At 36.5% G+C, this 22,617-nt stretch overlaps 1 protein-coding gene across 1 annotated transcript in view; it reads left to right on the forward strand.

The window, feature by feature from the left end:
* The window catches only part of LRP12 (low density lipoprotein receptor-related protein 12), a gene marked incomplete at its 5' end in the record, with an annotated part of 27,362 nt that continues 4,745 nt past the window's right edge, over positions 1-22,617 (forward strand). The window contains 6 exons of the mRNA XM_009080804.1: positions 1-44; positions 7,252-7,308; positions 14,378-14,513; positions 15,976-16,178; positions 19,238-20,339; positions 21,132-21,264. Of these exons, the coding sequence (XP_009079052.1) occupies positions 1-44; positions 7,252-7,308; positions 14,378-14,513; positions 15,976-16,178; positions 19,238-20,339; positions 21,132-21,264 (1,675 nt within the window). The remainder of the gene's footprint in view (positions 45-7,251; positions 7,309-14,377; positions 14,514-15,975; positions 16,179-19,237; positions 20,340-21,131; positions 21,265-22,617) is intronic.

The raw sequence follows: 22,617 nt of genomic DNA on the forward strand, positions 1-22,617 counted from the left end.
AAAGTGTTGTTTTTCTCAGTGTACTGTGTACTGCTCCTTCTGCGGTACAGGAAAGCTTGACAGCAGTATGGCCATAATACCTATGGATGTGTAGCTCTTTGCTGTTGTTAGAGCAGCTAATGCATTTAATTCTAGATGCACAGTAGGTTAACAAATAAAAGTGCAAAGTGTTCAGGAGATGATGAAGTAAATGATGCACCAAAAGACTGAGGAGGGTTGTATCTTTTTTTTTTTTTTTTTGCCTCATTAACTGCAGGTGACCTACACATAAATAATGCAGTACAGTATTTTGGGTTGCATACTGAACAAATATTTTTGTCATAGAATGGTTTGTATCAGAAGGAACCTCTGAAGTTCTCTAGTTTATCTGGAGGAGGGTGGTAGTACTTGTTTTTCCGTTAGTCTCCCGCGTGCTCTGCTCTCAGCTGTAACATCATAGCCAGGGATTAACTGCAGGTATGATAGGTGGGCAATTAGCCTTTGCACTTTTCTCCCACAGACTCAGCAGAGGAGCCTGACTCTGGTTCAGTGTGACATACAACATCTTAAGTGGGAGCTTGTTTCTGCACAACTGTGCTTAGGTGTTTGCAGGAAGCCGGCCACTGGCTGGGGCTGCCACAAATGGGCTAACAAAAGGGGTCATTTCCAAGAAGCGTACTGGAATATTACAGAGGCTTCATAGATATGTTCAACTTTTTTGTCAGCAACATGAGACAGTGGGATTGAGTGCAGCCTCAGCAAGTTTGCTGACCACACCAAGCTGTGTGGGGCAGTCAACACACTGGAGGGAAGGGATTACCATCCAGAGGGACCTTTGCCAACGCAAACCTCATGAAATTCAACAAAATGAAGTGCAAGGTTCTACATCTGGGCCATGCCAATCCCAGGCACACCTACAGGTTGGGTGGGGTAGTAACTGAGACCAGCAGTGAGGAGATAGACTTAAGAGTGACAGTGGATGAGAAGCTCACAATGTGCCAGCAGTGTGTGTTAGCAGCCCAGAAGGCCAATGGAATCCTGAGCTGCATCAAAAGGAGTGTGGCCAGCAGGTCGAAAAGAGAAATTTCTCCCTCTATTCTGCTCTCATGAGACCTCACCTGGAATACTGCATGCAGTTCTGGTGCCCTTAATGTAAGAAGGACATGGAACTGCTGGAGCAAGCCCAGAGGAGGCCATGGAGTTGATAAGAGAACTGGAGAATTCCCCCTATGAGTATAGGCTGAGGAAATTGGGGCCCTTCAGCCTCGAGAAGAGAAGTCTGCGTCGAGACCTCATAGCAACTTTTCAATATCTGAAGGGCCTACAAAGGAGTCAGAGAGGGGCTCTTTGTTAGGAGCTGCAATGACAGGACAAGGGGTAACAGGTTCTAATTGAAGGGGGGGAAATTTAAGTTAGATATTAGAAAAAAGTTTTTTACTGTAAGTTTTTTACTGGTGAAACACTGGAACAGGTTGCCCAGGGACATGGTGGCTGCCCTGACTGTGGCAGTGTTGCCAGGCTGGATGAGGCCTTGAGCATCCTGGTCTAGTGGGGAAGTGTCTCTGCCCATGGCAGGGGGAGTTGTGACTAGATGATCTGTAAGGTCCATGCCAACCCCTAAATTTCTATGATTCTACGATCATACCAGCTCCCATATCTGTAGATGAAGAAGAACATTGCTATTTTTTTAATTAGGGCATCATAGGACCATTGCTATGTGGCTTTTTTAGTGAGGTGATATGTAAGGCAGCGCCAATTTATTCATGGAAACATATAGTAACTATTTTGGTGTCATCATCCACACTTGGCCAGTTAGAAGCAAAATTTGGTGAAGATTTTTGCAAGGTAACTTCAGCTGACAAGAGGCAGTGTAAAGTTAAGCTTATACTTTGTAAGGTACAAGGGTTGACAGGAATTTTGGGAGTAGGGTGAAGAAAGGAAGTTTGGTCATGAAATACATTGTCTAAAGTAAAGCAAGTTGAACAAGTACCATGATAAGGGGTGTTTAGAAACACATTATATACAGGAAGTGTTGTTGATCTCTTGTCTCTGATAATTGTGGTTCAAGAGAAATATCCTGCCCTGTCTGCTTGTGTAGCATTCATTATGCACCACAGTACCTTTTGACTCAAGGTAGCTTAGAATAAGCTCTTTGTAGCAATTCAGTTACTGCAGCTCCTCAATTTATACAGTTCTATTTATAGGGGATTGTAATTTAGCTGTTAAAGATAACAGTAGAGGCTTAATCTTGATATAGAAGAATTTAGCTTCAGTGGAGATAGGTGTGCATTTTTTTCATGTTTTTTTTCCTGTGGGCAGTAACTACTTAGTGTAACAGCAGAAATAAACGTGACTTATGTGGCCTTTGCCACTATGATTTTTTTTCTTTTGATTTTTCATTCCAGTGCTCAAGTGAATTTTTCTGTAAAACACAATCTGGATTTAACTTAGTCCCAAAATACATGATGTTCTTTCAAACTGAAGTTATAAAATTTATTTTACAATCACCGTGGACGAAGTTGTATGTACCAAATTTTTGTGTGCACTTTTGCAATATTTATCATTTCACTGTACGATCATATTACTAATTTTAGTCAAATTGAAATTGAAAAGAGGTGTCATTTGAGAATCATTACTTGCTATCTCAAATATATCGGTATTTAGGTTAAACTTACTGTTCTTTGTCTGAAGCCTCCAAGTTCATATACTTGGAATGCAGAAGGTTGTTTAATCTGAATGTTTTGACTAGGAAGGACACTTAATTATGGGAAGGTGGGGGTGGGTGGAGGTCTGTTTGGCTGCACTTCTTGAAAACTGCATGAATTTGAGTAAAGCTTAAGACACTCATATCAGGACTGTAGGCATAGTTTTATGCTCTGAAGTTATATGCAGATAATCCTTTCAGTCTGATACTCATCCCATTTTGAGAAAGCTGTGCTGTGTAGTCTGTGAGGAAGGATGGATGTAGAGACCTAACATCCTGAACTGGAGGCTACCACATTGTGGTTAGCCTCCACGATGAGACTGAGCATCAGTGCTGCTGTCTGGGATTCAAAGGTTTAGAACTTGGTGGCTGATTTTTTCCAAACATGTCATGTTTTCAAGTGTGAAAGCATTCTTTTCGTCTGCAGTTCAGTTAAGTGTTTGCTGCTGCCACATTGTCCTTGTTGCCTGACCCACTCCCCTGACCTCAGTTGATTTCCTACCTGTGTTGGAACTTAGAAGAAGTTAGTGAGTCAAATACCTTGCACAGCTGTGGGCTTTGTCTTCTGCAGACTCTGTATAGGACTCCTGGGCCAGGATGTTCAGAATTATGTTGTGAGGGTATCAGTTTTTTTCAGGGTGGGGTATGGGGTGTTTTACCATAGATTCATCTAGACTGGTACAGAAGAAATGCCCCAACTGCTGGAAAACCTGAAGGCAAACCTTTTGTCATCTTGCTTTCTTCTGTGTGCAGTCAGCTGTGAGACATGAATCAAAAGGAATTAATTCAAGTGTCTGTGGAAGTACTTGTCTGTTTCTGCCTGCTCCTAAGATGAGGTGGCATTGCAACCCAGAGGATTTGAGTGGGATAGAAAAAAACTCTACAAAAGGATTGGCTTTGTGTTGTGAAAGTAAAATAAAACTTTATGGATGGTCTGTCTGAATCAGTGGGCAGTTTTGACCATAACCATTCTCTGAACATTTAAGAGGTTTTTAAAGTTATCGAAGACAGAAAGGCACTTCAGAAACTGAAGGTTGTTCCATGCTGTAAAACATCAAGAGTCTAACTCACTTAGTAACCAGTTGGCTGGTTTTTTTATATTGCAGTCAAGGAATCTTTAGAGAGATTATCAGGAATGGTGGCAACAAACTCATGTGCACCTCAGTGGAAAGCCGCTAGAAGTACTTTCCGTGCTTTGGTTTAACCTATAGGTTGCCAGTAGTTTAAGATATCACGTGCTCTATTTACCATTTTTTTTATTTTTAGAAAAAGCATATTAAATGCTTGCTTTTATCTTGAGCCATGTCCATTTGAATTTTTTAACTTACATGCAGTTGCTGACCATGTCTTGAGCTTCAGGGCTGAAGTTGGCATACATTTCTGTTTCAATACCACTTAAAATAAGTGGCCTGTTTCTGCTAAGTGTTTCTAAAAGGATGTGAAGAAGATGGGTATGATCCTAGTTACACAAGTGATTTATTTTGGGAAGTCAACAGGAAAAAAATTATGGAAGATGTTGGTTTTTGAAAAGCAGTCTTGGTTTCTCACAGGCAGAATGGAAGGCAAGAGCTTCTTGGTATATGTCTTCCAGCACTGTGCTGTCACACACCTGTAACTGGTATGGGCAAACTTTGTGTCAAGCTCTGTTAGGTGATGCCTGTTTCAGTTTAAAACCTCAGGTTCAAATGGGAATAAATTGTAAATATTTCATTTAAACATCAAGAAATCTAAAAGATTGCTGGTAACCTAAGGAATTTTTTTTACATAATCATTCTGTTGTATTAAATAGACTAACAGGAATTTCAAAGATAATTATGTTCCCATATCTTAATGGAAATTAGTGATCTGTTATCTGATATATTGATATTCTAGTAGACTCACTTTATATGGAACCACGTGACATGATTGTTAAGATCATACAAGGATCATTGCCTAAAAATTTCATAAAGGTGTCAGCAGTTAGTAACTCTTAAATGGCATCTGAACACACTCTATTTTGGTGACAGTTACCAATAAAAAAGGAGGTAATTATCTGAGTGATTTCTCAGGTTCATCTTTCATGTAATAAAAGATTATTGGGAAGGAAATAATTTTTAAAAAACCCACCTTATTTTGATACTGTAGTACTTGAGTCTCAATTGAAGCTTCATCATCACACATTAGTGCTGCTTCTGACTAATCACTGAAGTTAGTTTGACAATAAATGTGACATCACTTCATCCTCAGAGATTGTTAGATTGTAAAGCATATTTAGATGGAAAATATTCAAGTGTTTCATCTTTGGATATTGGCTTAAGTTTTCTTTACCCATTAATTCTGAGTCAATGCCTGCAGAATTTGGATGTGAGTTCCCGTTTTTGTATGCTTCTCATTATTACTGATTTATATTTTTTGTCAATTTTTTAGAGATAGACTTTGCTTTGCTTTCCATCACTTCAGTGTTATGTCAGTCTTTTACTGTTTCTTACTGCATTTTTATCAGAGCTGATTTAATTAGTATTCTAGGTTTTTTGTTTTCCAGGTCTTTGTGTATAGGCAGCTTGTCAGGAATTCAGATTTGGGAGCATCAATGGAGTGCCCAGATATTGACTGTCTCCAACCTAATTACTTCAGGGTTTTTCATATTTCTAAATGAGAGTTAAATTTTTTTGTGATGCTGTTCATTTTCAGTGTTCTATAACAACTAATATCTGCTAATACCCCTTTTTGCAAATTAGATAAAGGTGAATAATCCCTAATGTATTTGAAAAATGAAATATCAGTAAGCTGTTTTGAGGCTAAAACAAGAGGTCTTGAAATACATTAATGTTTTCCTTATACTGATGGAAATAACAGAAAACAAAGCAATCAGAAATGTGCTTCTGTAGAATCAGTTACAAGTAAAATCACTTTGCAGCAAAGATGATGTTTATTTTATAAATTGAGAGCTAAGTGTTCCTGTAGACATAAAATAAGAGTGGCAACACTCTGGTGTGTCGGTAATATGTGAAATGGAGAAATTACTTGTAGAATGGAGTGTTAAAACTTAGATGTATATTTTACTTTTGAAAGTAATTTATTTGGAAAATAATCGTTCACTAATAAAGTATTTGAAATATGTTCTGTTTTAAAATACTTGAGGATAATGTTGGGGAGAATTGTTAGTGTGGAATTAAAAAAAAATAATCTAGACTAAGTGACTTGGTATGTAACTATATCCAGCAAAATTAGTACATTTAAAATGGGGTGAGAAAACACATCACTTTCAAGAGCCCAGGAATTTAGTTTTGGGAATAGTAAATAAATTCGACTTGCTATTTTTCTACAAATTCTGATTATCAGGTTTCTAACTGTGTTCTGTCTTTAAGAAGTAAAAAATTACCTCTGCATTTGGTGTCAATCCTGGGAGCAATTTCTGAAATGTTTGTTTGTAAGCACTGCAGTGGAGGAGCACTGGGGTGGTTGCTTAGATGTATTATGTTCTAGGTCAACTCCAGTAGTCTTTACATTGGTATAAAAGGACTTTGTGTTTTCTTTGGGTATTTAAGGTTCTTGTTACCCAGACATACCACACTTACATTGCAGTGCTGGTAGAAAAACTGATTTCACATGCATGAAAATCTGTGTGACATGACAAATCTTCAATATTACAAAACTTTGAGGGATTAAGAACTGTGGTTTTAAGATTTAGTTAGTGATGTATTTTACATTTTAGATTCACTGTCTATGTTCAAAAGAGCTTATTATCAAAGGAGCTCCCTCCTCCCAAAATGCCTGAAAGATTTTATTAAAAAATTGTACGGGTTAAAAGAAAAGATGATGAATAAAGGAGAGGTGAAAGCTGTTCAGTGGGAGAAATAAGCACAAATACTGCTTGATCTGTGTGTCACATCATGTACCTGTCAGCAAATGGATTCACTTTAGCAGGCTGCTCTTACTTTGGAGAAGAACAAAGTAGTGTGGGATTTGGAGGGATAACGTTTTTGTCTCTAACGCTTGAGGACCACAAGGGTCTTGTTCATCTTTGCAAGTATACTTAGTTTTAATGAACATTGGTGGGGAGTTAGTGTTGAGGGTAGCTCGTTCCCTGCTATATCTGAGCCATCTTTCTGGGTAAAGGTATAGGTTGCAGTTCATTATGAAAGACATGGATGTAGTCCCCTGGTTGTTATTATTTGCACAGCATTTACTTACAAATCTTGATCCAGGAGGAGATGGGAAAGATGCTTTGAAATAAACCTTTCTTGAAAATAAAATAGCATTTGATGCAAAATCATATGGAGTTCACCATCTAAAATGCATAAAGTTTCTCAAAACTCTGTCACTGTCAGTGTGTTGTTCCATAACTTTCTAGTATTTTTAATTGTTCCTAGTAAATTAACAATGCTTGGGGTTTTTCTTGTTATTGTATAGTAACTTTTTCTTTAGTTTTTCTCTTAAGTTTTATCATAAATTAATGTACGACCTTTAATGTTTAATATTAATTAAAATTACTTCAGTTTTGTTCTTTCTGTTCTGTATAAAGGTATCTGAAGAATTTTTACAAATTTTATCTTGGAAATTAGCTTATTCATTATGTTTAATTTTAGGAAATGGTGCTCTTGCAGAACATTCTGAAAATGTGCATATTTCAGGAGTGTCAACGGGTAAGTCATTTTTTGTAATGTTTAAATTTCATGCATGACTTAAATAGTAAATATTGAAAGCCACCTGGTATCTTATGAAGAGATATTTGGCTATAAAAATTATTACTGCCTTTTGCAGCATGTAATAAGGAATGAAGCAACTGGAACATGGAAAAATTCTCATAAGATAAAATTGATACCTGCATGCTCATGAACAGATTATGCCTTTCTAAGTGGACTGCTTAATTATTTTTCCATACAAACATTGAACTAAGAGAAAAGTTGGTTTAAGTTGAATTGATATTTTCTTTCCACAGTAAAGTTTTTGTGAAATGAAATTTGTTGAAATGTAATTTTGGACACTGGTACTATCAAATAATATAAATCCAAGAGTTATGCTTTTCACCTGATTAGATTAAAGCAGTAACTGAAACTACTGTACACTTGACTGCACAGTTTCCTTAATACAAGAAAAAAAAGAATTTTAGAACTCATGAAACTGAGAAACTGATGAGACAGTGGGAGAATAGAGGGTATAAAAGCAGCACACATTGCTGAAAGATTGCTATGTTCTCTTCCAGTAAGTCAATCCTAGGCCTCTTTTGGGCAGCAGCCACTGTTAGCCTCACTACTCCGTGTTAGTGTTGTGACTGTGTGCCCATTGAGGCTTTAGTGTACCATCTTTGTGCTTCAGATGTTATGCAGTGTGAGCTAAGCTGCTGGTTGTGTTTTATGATACAGATACGTAGAATATGTGCAAATGGGGAGATAAACACTCCTCAGCGGGTAGAATACAAGCCTGATTCTTTCCATAGGGAAGCTGCCACTAATCCCTGGAAATCAAACTGATTTTCACGCACCCTTTTCCTAAAATAAGAGTCAAAATGCAAACTTGTCCTTTTTGAGAACAGCTTGCACGTCTCACTGTAGTTATCCTTGCAGTATTGCTTCAAACATTATATTGCTACTTGTACACACAGGACAGAAGTACAGTCAGTGAATGGTCTCTGTTACACCCTACTTACTGCTTTCTATTTCCCTTTCATGGCCACTCAAAGACTCTTAACAGTAATTATAGAAGATCTTTGTTAGCCATTTTTGTGCTGCATCATGTAGAATGCTGTTTCTTTTTAACAGTAGTAGTGCACCAGTTGTCATATATAGTACATTTATGGCACACTGTAAATAATAAATAGCAGCATAGCTACTTGCCCCCGTTGGAACAATTGTTGCTGGAAGTGGAATGTGTGAGATACACAGTCAGCTCAAATCGAGCTATGCAGCTTTCAGGGTGTGTTTTAACAACCCCTCACCCTTGGTTTACTGCAGCAGTCGTGTCATAGGTCACAGTACAGGGAGAAAAGCATCTGCTAGGTGAAAGGTGAACAGAATTTTTGACTCTGCTTCCAGTGCTTTGGCCAGCATGCTTGAATAGGCAGTGCCAAAAGGAGCAGAACACAAAGTACTTTCTACACAAGATAACAACAGCTGGTAGACAGGCCTTTAACTACTGGGAAGAAAGAGCCATTTAAAAAGAAAAAAAAAAAAGGAAATATATATAAAAGTAGCTCTGATGTTTCTGTGTTCTAAAATAACTTTCCAGATGGGGAAAAGTAAACATCATACTCTAAAGTTTCTGTCTTAATATGGAGTGAAGATTCTTCACTGGAGAATTTTGAGATAATGGGAATGGGGGTAGTCTGTTAATGACAACCTGAAGTATATATGTAGACTGACCCAGTGGCGTTTTCCTTACAACTCTTTGTATGTACGTCTTGAATGTTAAGTGAATGGCCCAAGTATGAAGGATGGGGATGTATTAGATAATTTTTTTTGGTTCCTTTTAAATGAATTTGGTCTCCCAAACATAGTTTTGAACTTGCAGAATGTTTCATCAAGCATACCTGGACAGCTTCGTGTTTAGCAGAACTATTTAAAGCAGAGTTTCTGTAAAATAGAACCAAAGACATCTGGCCTTTAATCTTTCTAAATCCAACTTTCACTTGGTGTTGAAACCAAGCAAGCAATTTTCTTGGACAGTTGCTACTGAGAAGGGATTTAAAATGAAATTATTGTCTTGATGGTAGATTTCCTGTCATGCTGCTGCTGTAAGACTACGTGACCTACCTTACTAAATTATGTTTTAATAGCACAGACCTCTGTGTTTTTTGGTATTTATGCTTCTGCTGTATATTATATCTGCCAAGTTACAAGTACACCTCTAATATAAGAGGATGCTTTTTCTGCCAGCAGCAGTAGTGCAATGTTGTCTCTTGCATATAAGGTATCACGAGAGAACAAGTGTTCGTGCCCTTAAAATCTGGAAAATTCTAAAATAATTTCAGATCTGTCTTTGAGGCATGTTGAGCCATAGTTGTCACAACTGCAAAATCAATTCCCCATCTCCCCAACCTCCCCCCTCACTCTGCATTTTAAAGAACTTCTGCACTGGTGTAAACAGTTCATAAAAATTATATAAAATATAACAATATATATAAATATTTCGTTGTACTGAGTCTCTGTGTTGCAGAGCAAAGGGCATTTTAAATGAAAGCTTTTAGGCTTGACCTGGAGGCAAACATTCCTATGCCTTCTTCCCCTGTAGTTCTCCAAATAAGACTTTCAGTGGCTCCTGAGAGTTACAAATGCAATAATTATCCTCCCTATTCATGGTTTAGACTTTATCACAACATTATTCTCTTTTTACTCTAAGCTGTTTTAAACACCTTCAGATCATTTATCCAGCTGCATTCATGTCCTTACCATGTCCAATATAATGCATACCTTATCATCTTGTGGTTCACATTGAAAGCTAATTCTTTTATCTTTTCAACTAATCTCCTGGCATTACTGTGAAGATAAATCCCTAATCTCCCTCTCCCTGCTTTTCTGAAGTGACTTTTTTCCTTGACATGTTGTTAACTGTTACTGCAGGTACTTTACTTCTCTAGATCTTGCTACAGAATTTTTGCATAGCTTTCTTAATTATTTTCTTGTTATAACTTGTAAGTTGAATATGGTACAGTAAAGTTTTCACTGTCTCTCTTCTGTTCACCAATCAACATCCCATAGGTAGTTTACAGTATTGTTTTGTCATGTGAGGTGGTAAACAAATTTCAGGAAGAAGGAAACAAGGAAAACTGATGTACCTATTTTTAAAAAGTCTACAAGAAAATCCATATACACCAGAAAATATGTGCATGGCTATTTTTTTGCAGTATTTTGCACTGTACTATGTGAAACATCTTCAGTCCTAATTACTATATTGTAGTCTACTGAACAGATTTATAGCAAAGTAACAAACAGAATTGCAAATAGATTGTTAATAAAATAAAGGTTCTCAAAGGGGAGAGTTGGAAACAGGTAGGAGATGGACGTACAGAAATGTACCAGAGAATAGAGGGCCATTGAAGTGAATGTAGGCAGAGAACACCATGTGCAGGAAGGATTTGTTCCCCCCTCCTTACCTTATAGCTGTGAGTGTGAGATGTGAGACCATCTTGGATATGCATCACAGGGTGTCTCTGCTTCTCTGCAATGCAACTTTCTCAATTTTGTTTGGCTTCTATCTCAGTTGCAGTCTTACCTTCTTTTATCCTGATTCCTCTAATTTAAATTTGGCTGTTTTCCTATGTATTTTTAATACTTTTAATAAATCATTCCTAACTTGATCAGTTTTCCTGCAACTTTAAGTTGCTCTAGACATAATAACTGACCTGTATGACAAATGCTTGCAGGGCTGCTAGCAATTAAGATTAAAAGTTCCACAACTTAGTGTAAGGATGTTTGCCCCTATTAATACATTTCTGTTTTAGGTGCTGCCAGTTGAATTGTTTTTTTATTCCATGTCCTTCTTGATGTTGCTCACATTCTGCATGTTTGCAAACACATGAATAAAATGTGTGTTACATTATATTCTCAGAAGCTCTAGGAGAAATATCCTAGTTAATCAGAGGGCTAGGAATCGATTTTAAAAGCCTTGCTATTCTCTTTATAAAGTATATTCCCTTTGAAACTGTTTTATTTCAAAAGGTTATCCTTGATTTTAAAAATGTTGCTGAGAAATTATTCTCTCTCAAAATGACAGCTCTTCAGAAGTGCAGCTTCTGCATAGTTGTTCTTGACCTTTATACACATTTAAGCAAATGGGAGATTTGTTGTCTCCTGAGTTACAGATAGCTTTTTTTTGTTTTAGAAAAGGTATTTCGTTGCATGAATATATACCAAGTATGCTTGTGTGTTTAGCTTATCTAGCTAACATGAAGTTAGGGAAGCTGTAATTTCTTTTTTAAGTCCATTCCCTTTTTTTTTCTGAATCCCCCCTTTGTCATATACATACTTTCTTCAGCTTTTTTTTCTCTCTTCTACAGCAGTAGTACAGTGTTCACTGTATTTTTGTGCCTGTGATCAATTCTTGCTTCCTCATGTCCTCCATAGTCTGCTTCACTCGCCTCATTTGGATGCTGCTGCAAATGGTCATTATTTTGCCATCAGCTCTTCAGTGTTAGCTTTAGTGGAAACAAAGAAAAAGCCATCTTAATAAAAGAACATAGAAATGATGGGGATAAGACTGGTACTGCAAAGGGTAAAAAAAATCCTGAATATTGAGTCAAACTGAAAGTTTTCATGGCACTCTGAAAGTACTACCTTGGTTATAGAGGCTTTTCCTGTGGAATTTCTTCCATTCAAAGTCATGTAACAAGTAAAAGGTACTGTTTGTACTGCTGCAGGGATTGGATTGAGTAGCTGATAGTTGCTCAGGGTGCTGTGCCAGGATAGTCAGTTGCCAAGCTAGTTGCATAGTAGTTTGCAGTTGTTAGAAGTATTTGGAGATTCCTATTCAATGGACACATAGTGTACTTTATTTTTTTTAGCATGTTTAAGTTTTTGGAGGTCTATCCTCTAAAACTGAATGAAAATATATTGAAAGGATTGTTTTTATGTCTTTATGTAAGGTTTTCCTTTGTCAGGCAAATTGAAAAGCTTCTTTAGAGGTTCTCAGTGCCAAAACCTTGTCTGTCAGTTTGTTAATATCTAAACCCAAGTGAATGTTGTAACAGTATAAATTTCACCTGCAGGCAGCTTTATTTTAAGTAGTGACCAAGTAGTGTGTGGAATTGTTTGCCAACATTTGCAAGCTTGATACAAAATGTTCTATAGAATCTTCTGCTTTTTTGCATGTTTTTGTTTTGAAGTAGTTAAAAATGCTATTTTACTTCAACAGCCGAATAACCAGTTTTTCTTCCCAGTCCTTCCATTTCTTGTCTGAACAGATCTAAAGTATAGGAAGATCATTTGCACAGGAGCTGTGTTCCAAAATATCGTGGTGTTAGAGCACCACCTATGGGGTTAGCTGAAAATTTAAAAAGAAAGGGAACAATTGCATATTCAAGTGAAATAATATCTCTGTATTTTGTGACTTTTTCGTCTCTAGATATTGGGTCTGGTCCTGTGTTCTGTAGTTAAAGAATGTTAACACTTAACTGTGCAGCATGAATAAAGCTCTAAAAAGAAATGTGAAAAACTATTTAAAGCAATGTTCTCTTATAGTCATTATGAAAACAATAAATTTATTGAGTTTTATTTTTTGTTTCTGTATTTAAGCTAATACAGAAAATTCAGACATATACCTCTTAATCCTTCTAAACATATTGTTTTAGTCCTTCTGAACATATTTTTAGAAATACATTTGTTAGGCCATAGAGAATTATTATTATTATTAGTAGTAGTATTACTATTATTACTATTAAATATAACTTATTGTATTATAGCCAGACAATTTCAGGTCCCTATGGCCTTTCAAAATTATTTTCAAAACTTGATTGTGCATAGATAGAAAAAAATGAACTGTTTATAAATCATTACATTATTACAACTTTTGCTCTGTTATAATGCAGTTCATTCTTCATTGTGTTTGTTTGCTGCATCAGTTCTGATTTTTTTATTTTAATCAAATAGAAATTCTAAAAGCTTTTGATAACCAGACAGTAATGAAAATGCTTCCTCATTTGTAATAGTTCTTGAATTTAAACTACAGCATGTAACTATGTTAACAGTAAACTTTGAGAGCTTGCAGGCTTTGGACTAAAGTGAGAAAATTGGAAAAGAAAAGCACAGAGAGCAATTATTTTTAATGTGTTTTCTGGCCACTGAAACTTCCTCATAATTTCAAGCTCCGTAGTCAGAGTATTCTAGTCTTTCTATTTATGTGAAGGTTGCAAATATGCTGTGTGACAGGTGTTGGATATAAGGCTGCTAAGGGGAAAGAAACCAGGAGAACAAACCTACAAACCTAGTAAGTACATTACTGAAATAAAATCAGCACAGCTGAGAACACTCCAGTGAAATGAACAAGCAGCTGACTTAAAGCTGTAGCAGAAAGCTTCACCTATAATAAAGTAAGAATACAAATGGCTGAGTTACTTCAGTTGCATATAATTAGACCTATAAATATAAGCTTTCTAGTCCATTATCAGAAATGTAGTTATGCAAGTCTGTCTTAGAACAATCTCTTATGAACCTAACTTTTTATATCTATATGTGAAGTGTGTTGCAGTAACTGCTCTTTGTCTTTCAAGCATTTGGAATTGTGTGTATGAAGATCATTCCCATGCCAAGAACTGGAAGAGGGGTATTTAAGTCATGGTCAAACACCGGGTCTGTCTAATACAGGAAATTTCAATTACTCGGTTATTTAGCTTTAGTTTATTTTCACCTTCTAATGCACTTGTCAGTATAAGGTGTAAGTGCATGGTTAAACTGAACTGAATCTTTGTGAAGGCTAAAAATAAAATTAGGAAATAAAAAAATCTTTAACAAAGTTGTCAAAGTCTGTCTAGAATAATTTTTTAAATCTCTAATAGTAATTGATGCAAATGGAAACTTCTGCACTGGCAACACTGGAAAACATCTTGTGGCTGACATGTTCCATTACAAACTTCTTTAGAAGTTGGTTTTCTTAATCGATATGTCATCTAACTCAGTCTGGTATTTTCCCTGTTTAGTGCTGATTGGTTTGCGTGTTTTTTGTCCTACTGGCTTTAAAAAAAGGAATTAATCAAACTGCTTTCAATATATGTGTATTTTCTAGCTTGTGGAGACATTCCAGAACAAATTCGATCACCAAGCGGGACAATCACAAGTCCAGGTTGGCCCTCTGAGTATCCTGCCCGAATTAACTGTAGCTGGTACATCCATGCAAACCCAGGGGAGATCATTACTATAAGGTAATAGTGCTCCTGTGTTATCCACATGGATTGAAGAGCTACTAACTAGACATTTTTAGCTGCCAATTATGTACATACTCATTTTCTCTTCTTGTAAGCAAAGGATTTCAGTTTTGTCTGTTTTCTGCCTTTTATCTGATTTGCTCTCACACAGACATAGCATTTGTTTTTAGCTGGAGAATTGGTGGCTAGGAAAAAAATCAGTGTGCTCATTTATTTGAATTGTTTTTAATGTGTCTGAAATTTTTGCATTAAAAATGTGTAGAGGAAATTCCGTAATGCTTTATTGCTATGAAGTCTCATGGTGTGCTTAAAAATGTCAGCATACAAATCATGAGCTGATAGATATGATTGCAGTTTTGGAAAGGCTCAATTTTGATGTGGGGAGCTCCTCACATTTTCACATACTTTGTAACTTTTCTGAAGAAATAATGTAAAAAACTTGTAGATTCAAGTTCTCATCAGTTCATGCCCCATTACTGGCTTCTTTTAGTATCAAGATACAGATTAGTACTGCTTCAAAGACTTGATCATGAAACTGCATTACCTACAGATTTACTTCAGTTTCCAGAACAGACTTACTGACTCATGAAACTGCTTTTCATTATGAATTATTTACTTTGACATCAGTTTCTTGTTTAAAGTATTGCTTCTTAAACAGTCTTTCTACTAAATATTTTACTGTCATAAATGCAATGTAAAGTAGGGAAAATGGTTCAACTACTAGAATGCTTTCTACACTTTTTCATACTTTGTTTTTAATAAAACTCCTCCTTTTTTTTTTTTTTTCCCCTTTGCATTGTTTTCTTCCATGGAAATTCTTCCATGAATTTCCATGTGAAATTCATACATTTCACATTTCAGTTCTGATAAAGTGCTCTGTTGTCATCTGGACTGTCTCCCCTTCACACTTCATTACCATAACAGCTTGTCTTGATAAAGTGTAGCCATACCATGGCATTCCAGGACACATAACAGTTGGGTAGCCCAGTAGTGCAACCGGGAGAAAGTCTTATCCGAAAACACAATTTTGAACAATTTAACTGTATTTGTAATGTCAAATCATATTACTATCTAAGTGTAACATTAGCTAATTCTGATGCCATTTGGGTTAAACCAAATCACTTAGTCATTAAAAAACTGATTAAATCTGTTACATAAGGACAATTTCATTAACAGAACAAGGTGAAGACTTAATGTGTATTTTTTGTAACAAAACTGAGGTTCATTAAGTAGTGGATGCAATATTTTGTTTGACAGAATGGATTCTTGCTGTCCTCATAGTGTAAAAGTATCATCACAAGGTTAAATCCTGTTTTTAGATGTGTAGAGAAGCTACTCTTTTTATTTCAGACCAAAAAAGAACTTACAGCCAATTTCCATTTTTTTGTATTAATTTATCAGCTTGGTTGTGTAATACCCACTTCAGAAGCAATTTTGACCTTTTTTCTATTTCTTTCAGCTTTCAAGATTTTGATGTTCAGGGATCTCGACGATGCAGCTCAGATTGGTTAACAATTGGAAGCTATAAGAATATTGAGGGCTACAGAGCATGCGGCTCCTCAATTCCTTCGCCATACATCTCTTCACAGGATCATGTTTGGATCAGGTTTCATTCAGATGATACCATCTCCAGGAAAGGCTTCAGATTAGCCTACTTTGCTGGTATGTTTCAAATGATACCTAGTATAATTTGATGGTTTCACTTTTTGGTTCCTTTTTCAAGAACTGCTTCCTTGTTCCAGGGTACAGCATTAATACCAGTATTTCCTGGAGTCACTTCAGGGTTTATTGAAATCAGAGAAAATACACATTAGGAAAAGTATTTTGATCCCTTGCAGAACTTGAATATTCAGAATGGGAGTCAATGATTATAGCAATAAGCAGACTGAATGATTTTGGGCAGAAAAAAGGGTTATTTTAACATAGTTTAAGATTTGAAATGTTTTAATTGGACTAAAATTAGTTTGTTAAATAGTTCAGTAGACTTCTGAATAACATAAATGTGGCGAGACAGGGAAGAAATAGTGGGATTTGTTTTTACATTTCTCATAGAATTTGCAGGAGGTGTACTGTCTTTAAAAAAATAAATTAAAAACCCACCATATTAATCTGATAGAGTAACTATCTAGTTCTATATGTCTAAAATTCTTCTTGGATAATAAAGTATGTGATATAAACTACTTATCAGTAGTAATAGTTTGAGACTTTTGTGGGCAATTCTTGCTCTAGTACATGTTGCCGAGAGAATAGGAAGTCAGTTATGGGTAAAGACTACTTCCAAACCTTTTTTGGCCTTAAGAGGTATTCCGGTTTTATGTAGTAGCATGATTATAGTGGTCTACATCTTGATCATCCCAAATAGTGGATTAGATTTTGCTTTGTTTTCACAATGGCTTCATGTTTTCTTGTTCCCTCCCTGTGTGTGCCTATATCCACACTCTGGCCTGCTCTAGATCTCTGTGTGCCAACTTTGAACTCCTCTCTGCCATAGAACAATTCATACATGCTCTTACACCTATCCACTGCCATCCATATTCAAATCTATTCCAAGACTGAATAAATCTAACCATGATCTCTTCTAGCCTAAGCTGTATTTGCTCCTGTTCTGTACTCTTCACTGTTTTTAATTTCATGTCTTCCTCCACCCAGAGTTTAGGCTGAAATTTTATCCTGTTTTATTACTGCAATCATCCCATCAATATTTACAACTCCATGTTATAGCTTTCTATGCAACCTTTTCCAGTTTCTGCAGTGCAGAGGAATTGAGCTAGAATATGATTCCTACTTGACAAGGTTAAATGACTCTTCTTATGCATATTCTGCTGTACTGTCTCCACCTGTGGACCATAATCATTCAATTTAAGTAGGACAAATCTAGTAGTTCAGTTTTACAAGTTTTGAATTTAAGGCCAAGGTTCTATATTAATATTATAAACTGTGTGTATGTTTGTAGATGTACTGTATATATGTGTAACAGAACTAGAAGGTTGTAGCATTTATACTGCATCTGCTCTTTGGAGCTTTTTAGTGAAATCAACATTTTTCAGAAAATTTATCTCTGGCAACACATAGATTTTGCTCTCCTTTCACTCTCTGTGAGCAAATGTGTTGCTTTAAACACTTAAGCAGTGCTTATAACATTTATCACTCTTGTTGATTTCATTTTTTCCTGCATTAATTTCTTAAAGCCATAGCATTTGTGGAATTCTAAAAATGCTGGTGTTGCATTTTTCCAAAGAAAAATAATTATTTTAAGATAGATTATTTGTTTTTAACACCTTCTAAGGTGTACTAAAGTGGGAAAAAGGAGAACAGATGTATATTATGACTTGACCTATCACAGCAGATTAATTGTAGCAAGGAAAATTCAAGCTATCTGTGAAGACTTTTATCACGTTGTGTGGTTAAGGACTGGAACTTTGAAAATATTTGATTGGAGAAAGCCCTGAAGAGCCCAATCAGATTTCAGTTAGTCTTGCTTTGAGCAGATGATTCGATTAGGTGGCTTCCATTCCAATCTGAATTGTTCTCATATGAAAAAAAAGGTAGAACCTGCTTCTCCTGGGAACATCTAGATTTCAGTAAGTTCATTGTCCTGTCTTTCCTGTTCCCTTTCTAAAACTTAGATATAGTGTGACTTAGATTGAGTATATATTTGTCTAATTTATTTCCTGATTTACTGCTGTGTAGGACCATCTGCATTGCAGATTCTGTACTGTGGTTTTTAGAAATAAGAGTGATTTAAAATGATAGAGTGCTATTTGATAAATATTGATAAATAAATCAGATAAATTGTTGCAGAACTGGAAGATCTTAGTTCCCAGGTACACTTGCTTTTGTGTTTAACATGGTTAGAACCTTCACAAGTGAAGACCTGAAAAAAATACTCTTAATGTTTTAAGTGTGGTAGTAGCCAGGAGATGACATTTTCTTAAATGAAGGTGTCTCTTGATATGTTTTTTCTCCAGAATAAGGAAAAAAACCCCAAAACACCACAAAGCCCTCCCCACCCAAACCAAACCAAAAATAACAACAAAAAAAGGACCAAAAACCCTCCCAAACTCCACACCTCCATGTTTTCTGGACCACTACCTGGATCCTTAACTTTTATAGTAGAATTTTGTGTTCAGGCAAGCATGCATTTCTGCATTTGCAGTACCTCATCCTCATTGGTGAGGAGGGGCAGAAACAAACAGTGGGAAGAGGTGAGGACAGAGGTTTCTCTTTGGTTGGTGGTATAGGTAATCTTCTGCTGTCAGCTTCTCTCTTGCCATAGACCCTTTGGTACAAAGTAGAAACCTGTGAAAGCACAAGAGAGTCTGACTGCTTTTACAGCAAAGAATTTGAGGAGGTAACCAGTACTGCAACACAAAAATGTTTCTGTATTTTGAGTGATAGAGGAGAGAAACAGCATTTTTCTAACTTGTTTTTAGCACCTTAGAAGTCAGATTTCTCAGTAGCTATAAATGAGCATTGTTTCCTTGCTTTGATTAATGTTATTTGCCTGAAAGCAGCTAAGGGTAAGGCTCATGCTGGTGTGCTGATGGAACTTCAACTTGAAAACTCTGTTTTATCTTGAAACTCACTGAAAGTTGCCATGGTTTACAAAGACTTCAAGCAGTTGTTTTGCCATTCTGAAATACCTGGTGCAGCAAATAAATATGGAACACAAACCATAAAGTGAGAAACTCTGAGAAGATAAATTTCTTTTTTTCTTTCAGGGAAATCTGATGAACCAAGTTGTGATTGTGACCAGTTTCATTGTGCTAATGGGAAGTGTATTCCAGAAAGCTGGAAATGTAATAATATGGATGAATGTGGAGACAACTCGGATGAAGAAGTCTGTGCCAAAGCTAATCCTCCGACAGCTTCTTCCTTTCAACCTTGTCCTTACAATCAATTCCAGTGTCTTTCCCGCTTCACCAAGCTTTACACTTGTCTCCCAGAATCTTTAAAATGTGATGGTAACATTGATTGTCTTGACCTGGGAGATGAAATAGACTGTGATGTGCCAACATGTGGGCAGTGGTTAAAATACTTCTATGGTACTTTTAGTTCTCCAAACTATCCTGACTTCTACCCACCTGGCAGCAACTGCACCTGGCTGATAGACACTGGTGATCATCGCAAAGTAATCTTGCGATTCACTGATTTTAAACTTGATGGTACAGGTTATGGAGACTATGTCAAAATATATGATGGATTAGAGGAGAATCCACGGAGGCTGTTGCGTGTACTAACAGCATTTGACTCTCATGCTCCCCTCACAGTTGTTTCATCCTCAGGACAGATAAGAGTGCATTTTTGTGCTGACAAAGTGAATGCTGCAAGAGGATTCAATGCAACCTATCAAGTAGATGGCTTCTGTTTGCCTTGGGAGATCCCATGCGGTGGAAATTGGGGTTGCTACACAGAGCAGCAACGCTGCGATGGGTACTGGCACTGTCCAAATGGAAGGGATGAAACCAACTGCACCATGTGCCAAAGAGATGAGTTTCCCTGCTCTCGAAATGGTGTTTGCTACCCTCGTTCAGATCGCTGCAACTACCAGAATCATTGCCCTAATGGTTCAGATGAAAAGAATTGCTTCTTCTGCCAGCCAGGAAATTTTCACTGTAAAAATAACCGCTGTGTGTTTGAGAGCTGGGTTTGTGATTCTCAAGATGACTGTGGTGATGGCAGTGATGAAGAGAATTGCCCAGTCATTGTGCCCACTAGAGTGATAACTGCAGCTGTCATTGGGAGTCTTATTTGCGGATTGCTGCTTGTCATTGCACTGGGATGTACTTGTAAATTGTACTCACTCAGGATGTTTGAGCGAAGGTAAGTAGAACAGATGGCCTCAAACTCGAATTATTAGATGGTTTTGTATCATTTACTTTTTGTATTTGAAAGTTTTATTGCCAGACATTGAGGCACATGATTTCTAAAGACATTGTTAGTTAATCACAGAAGATCTCAAGTTGGAAGGGACCCATAAGGAACATCAACTATAATGCCCTGCTCCTCACAGGACACCTAAAACTAAACCTTGTTAAGATTTATAGCCGAGCATCATCCTTGAACTTGGACAGGCTTAATGTCATGACCTAGTTCCCTGGGGAATCTATTCCAGTGACTGATCACTCTCTCAGTGAAGAAAAGAGGACAGAAGTATTCTGATAACTATTGAGGGTTAAGATTTCAGATGTCATTACCAAAAAGAAAGCATAGAAAAACTGCATTTTTGCAACTAATATCTCAGTTCTGTATTTAATGGCGTGTTTCTTCTATTGTAGAGTATCTCATACCAGGATTACACATTCTTCAATTTTTATAAAATAATATAAGCATTTCTCACGGTGCCTTTTATTTTTAGCCCAGTTTTGGGGGCTGGCTTGTTTGCTTTTAAGGAATTTAATGTTGAATTTGGGTTTTTTTGTTCTCATCTCAGCGGGACAGATGCATAGAAGTGACTGCAAGAACTTATTGTATGTTCTTTGTCAATTTCAATTAACAAAACTTCATCTGCTGAAATTTATTATTTCAGATTATAAGAGTCTGATGTACTTTTATCCTTTAAAATATGTATAACTCAGTGTCTTATGTATTCCGAATTTCTTTTCTCTTTGAAAGATCATTTGAAACTCATTTGTCAAGGGTTGAGGCTGAATTGTTAAGAAGAGAAGCTCCTCCATCCTATGGACAGTTAATTGCCCAGGGTTTAATTCCACCAGTTGAAGATTTTCCTGTTTGTTCACCAAATCAGGTAACATTTCAAAACAGTATGCAGACCACTTACATTTTAAGGAGACTGAAATAAAGATATTTTAACTTTCATCTGCATTCTTTCGTTCTACAACGTTTCCTTTTCCTCCTTTCAAGTCAATAGTACTATACTAATGATTAGCCATTGGACAAAATCATGATACAGTTACACCATACAGGTTTTCTTTGCAGGCTTTTGTCATTGATAATGAATGCCAGTAATGCACATGTCTTCTATAGAACCCCTCTTGAGTGAGAAATAATAGATTGGTAGATCTAATTGTATGTTATTAATGTTGTCCCAGTTAAGATTGCAAGATAGCACTTCAGAATTTTGGAAAGAAGAATTAAAACTTCTAATGCAAAATTGTAGTTGATGTCCACAGTGCATAGGTGCTGAGGTGCACCTTGTCTATCCCCACTGCATAGATAAGATGATGGAAAAGACAAGACTGTAATATCATATAAAATTAACATGACCAAGAAACAAAGTAAAAGGTAGTAAATGGCAGTTAATAGTTTCTAGCCATCCAGATTCTCAGATAGATGATTAGCACAAATCTTACCTGGTTGATGAATGAAGTTCTATCAAAACAGCTTCTCAATTGAAAACGTCTTTCTGTTTGAAGCTCTTCTGAGAAGTAGAAGAAAAGTCTTAGTCTAAGAATCCTGCTGTGCTGTATTGAGTTGACATTAACTTGTGTTATGTGTTGCAGTTAATACAGCAAAGTTTACTGTTAGCAAATATTGCTGAACAAGTAAGAAAAATAGACCATTGCATGTTCTTTCATGCATACATGTTCACAAGCAGCTGTGATCTGTCACAAATGATTTTGCAGAGGAAAAGAGAAGTTACAATTCACATTAGAGGCTTTGAAAACACATGAGAGAGAAGATCCCTGCCCTGTGTGGGACACTTGAGGTTTGGTGTACAGGAACACATGTAGGAACAATGATGATTTTCAGAAAAACCTGACTTGCTCACACCCATTTTTCATCATGAAACCCTACAAAGGTGGCCTTAAGATCTTGTTTTTTACTAAATTGAAATCTCCTGATAGAGAGGACAGTTCTTCCAGACATGCAGTAGCTGCAGTCAGAGATTGGTACTGAAGCTTTTAAAAAGCTGTGCAATTACTGAAGTTTTATCTTTAATTTGACTTAAATTGAATTAACCACTGTTGCTTTGGATAAATTTAAAATTATTTTTCAGGATTACAATACAATGGAATTATATGGCAATCTTTTGTGATGAAACATAACAAAATGTAGTTGCTACTTAGTCTTTCTGTGTAACCATGATTTCACACTCCATAAAAATACTGATGCATGTACAAGAGTTTTGAACAATGAA

This window comes from Acanthisitta chloris, unplaced genomic scaffold (genome assembly GCF_000695815.1).
Source record: "Acanthisitta chloris isolate BGI_N310 unplaced genomic scaffold, ASM69581v1 scaffold23298, whole genome shotgun sequence".
NCBI classification, from domain to species: Eukaryota; Metazoa; Chordata; class Aves; order Passeriformes; family Acanthisittidae; genus Acanthisitta; species Acanthisitta chloris.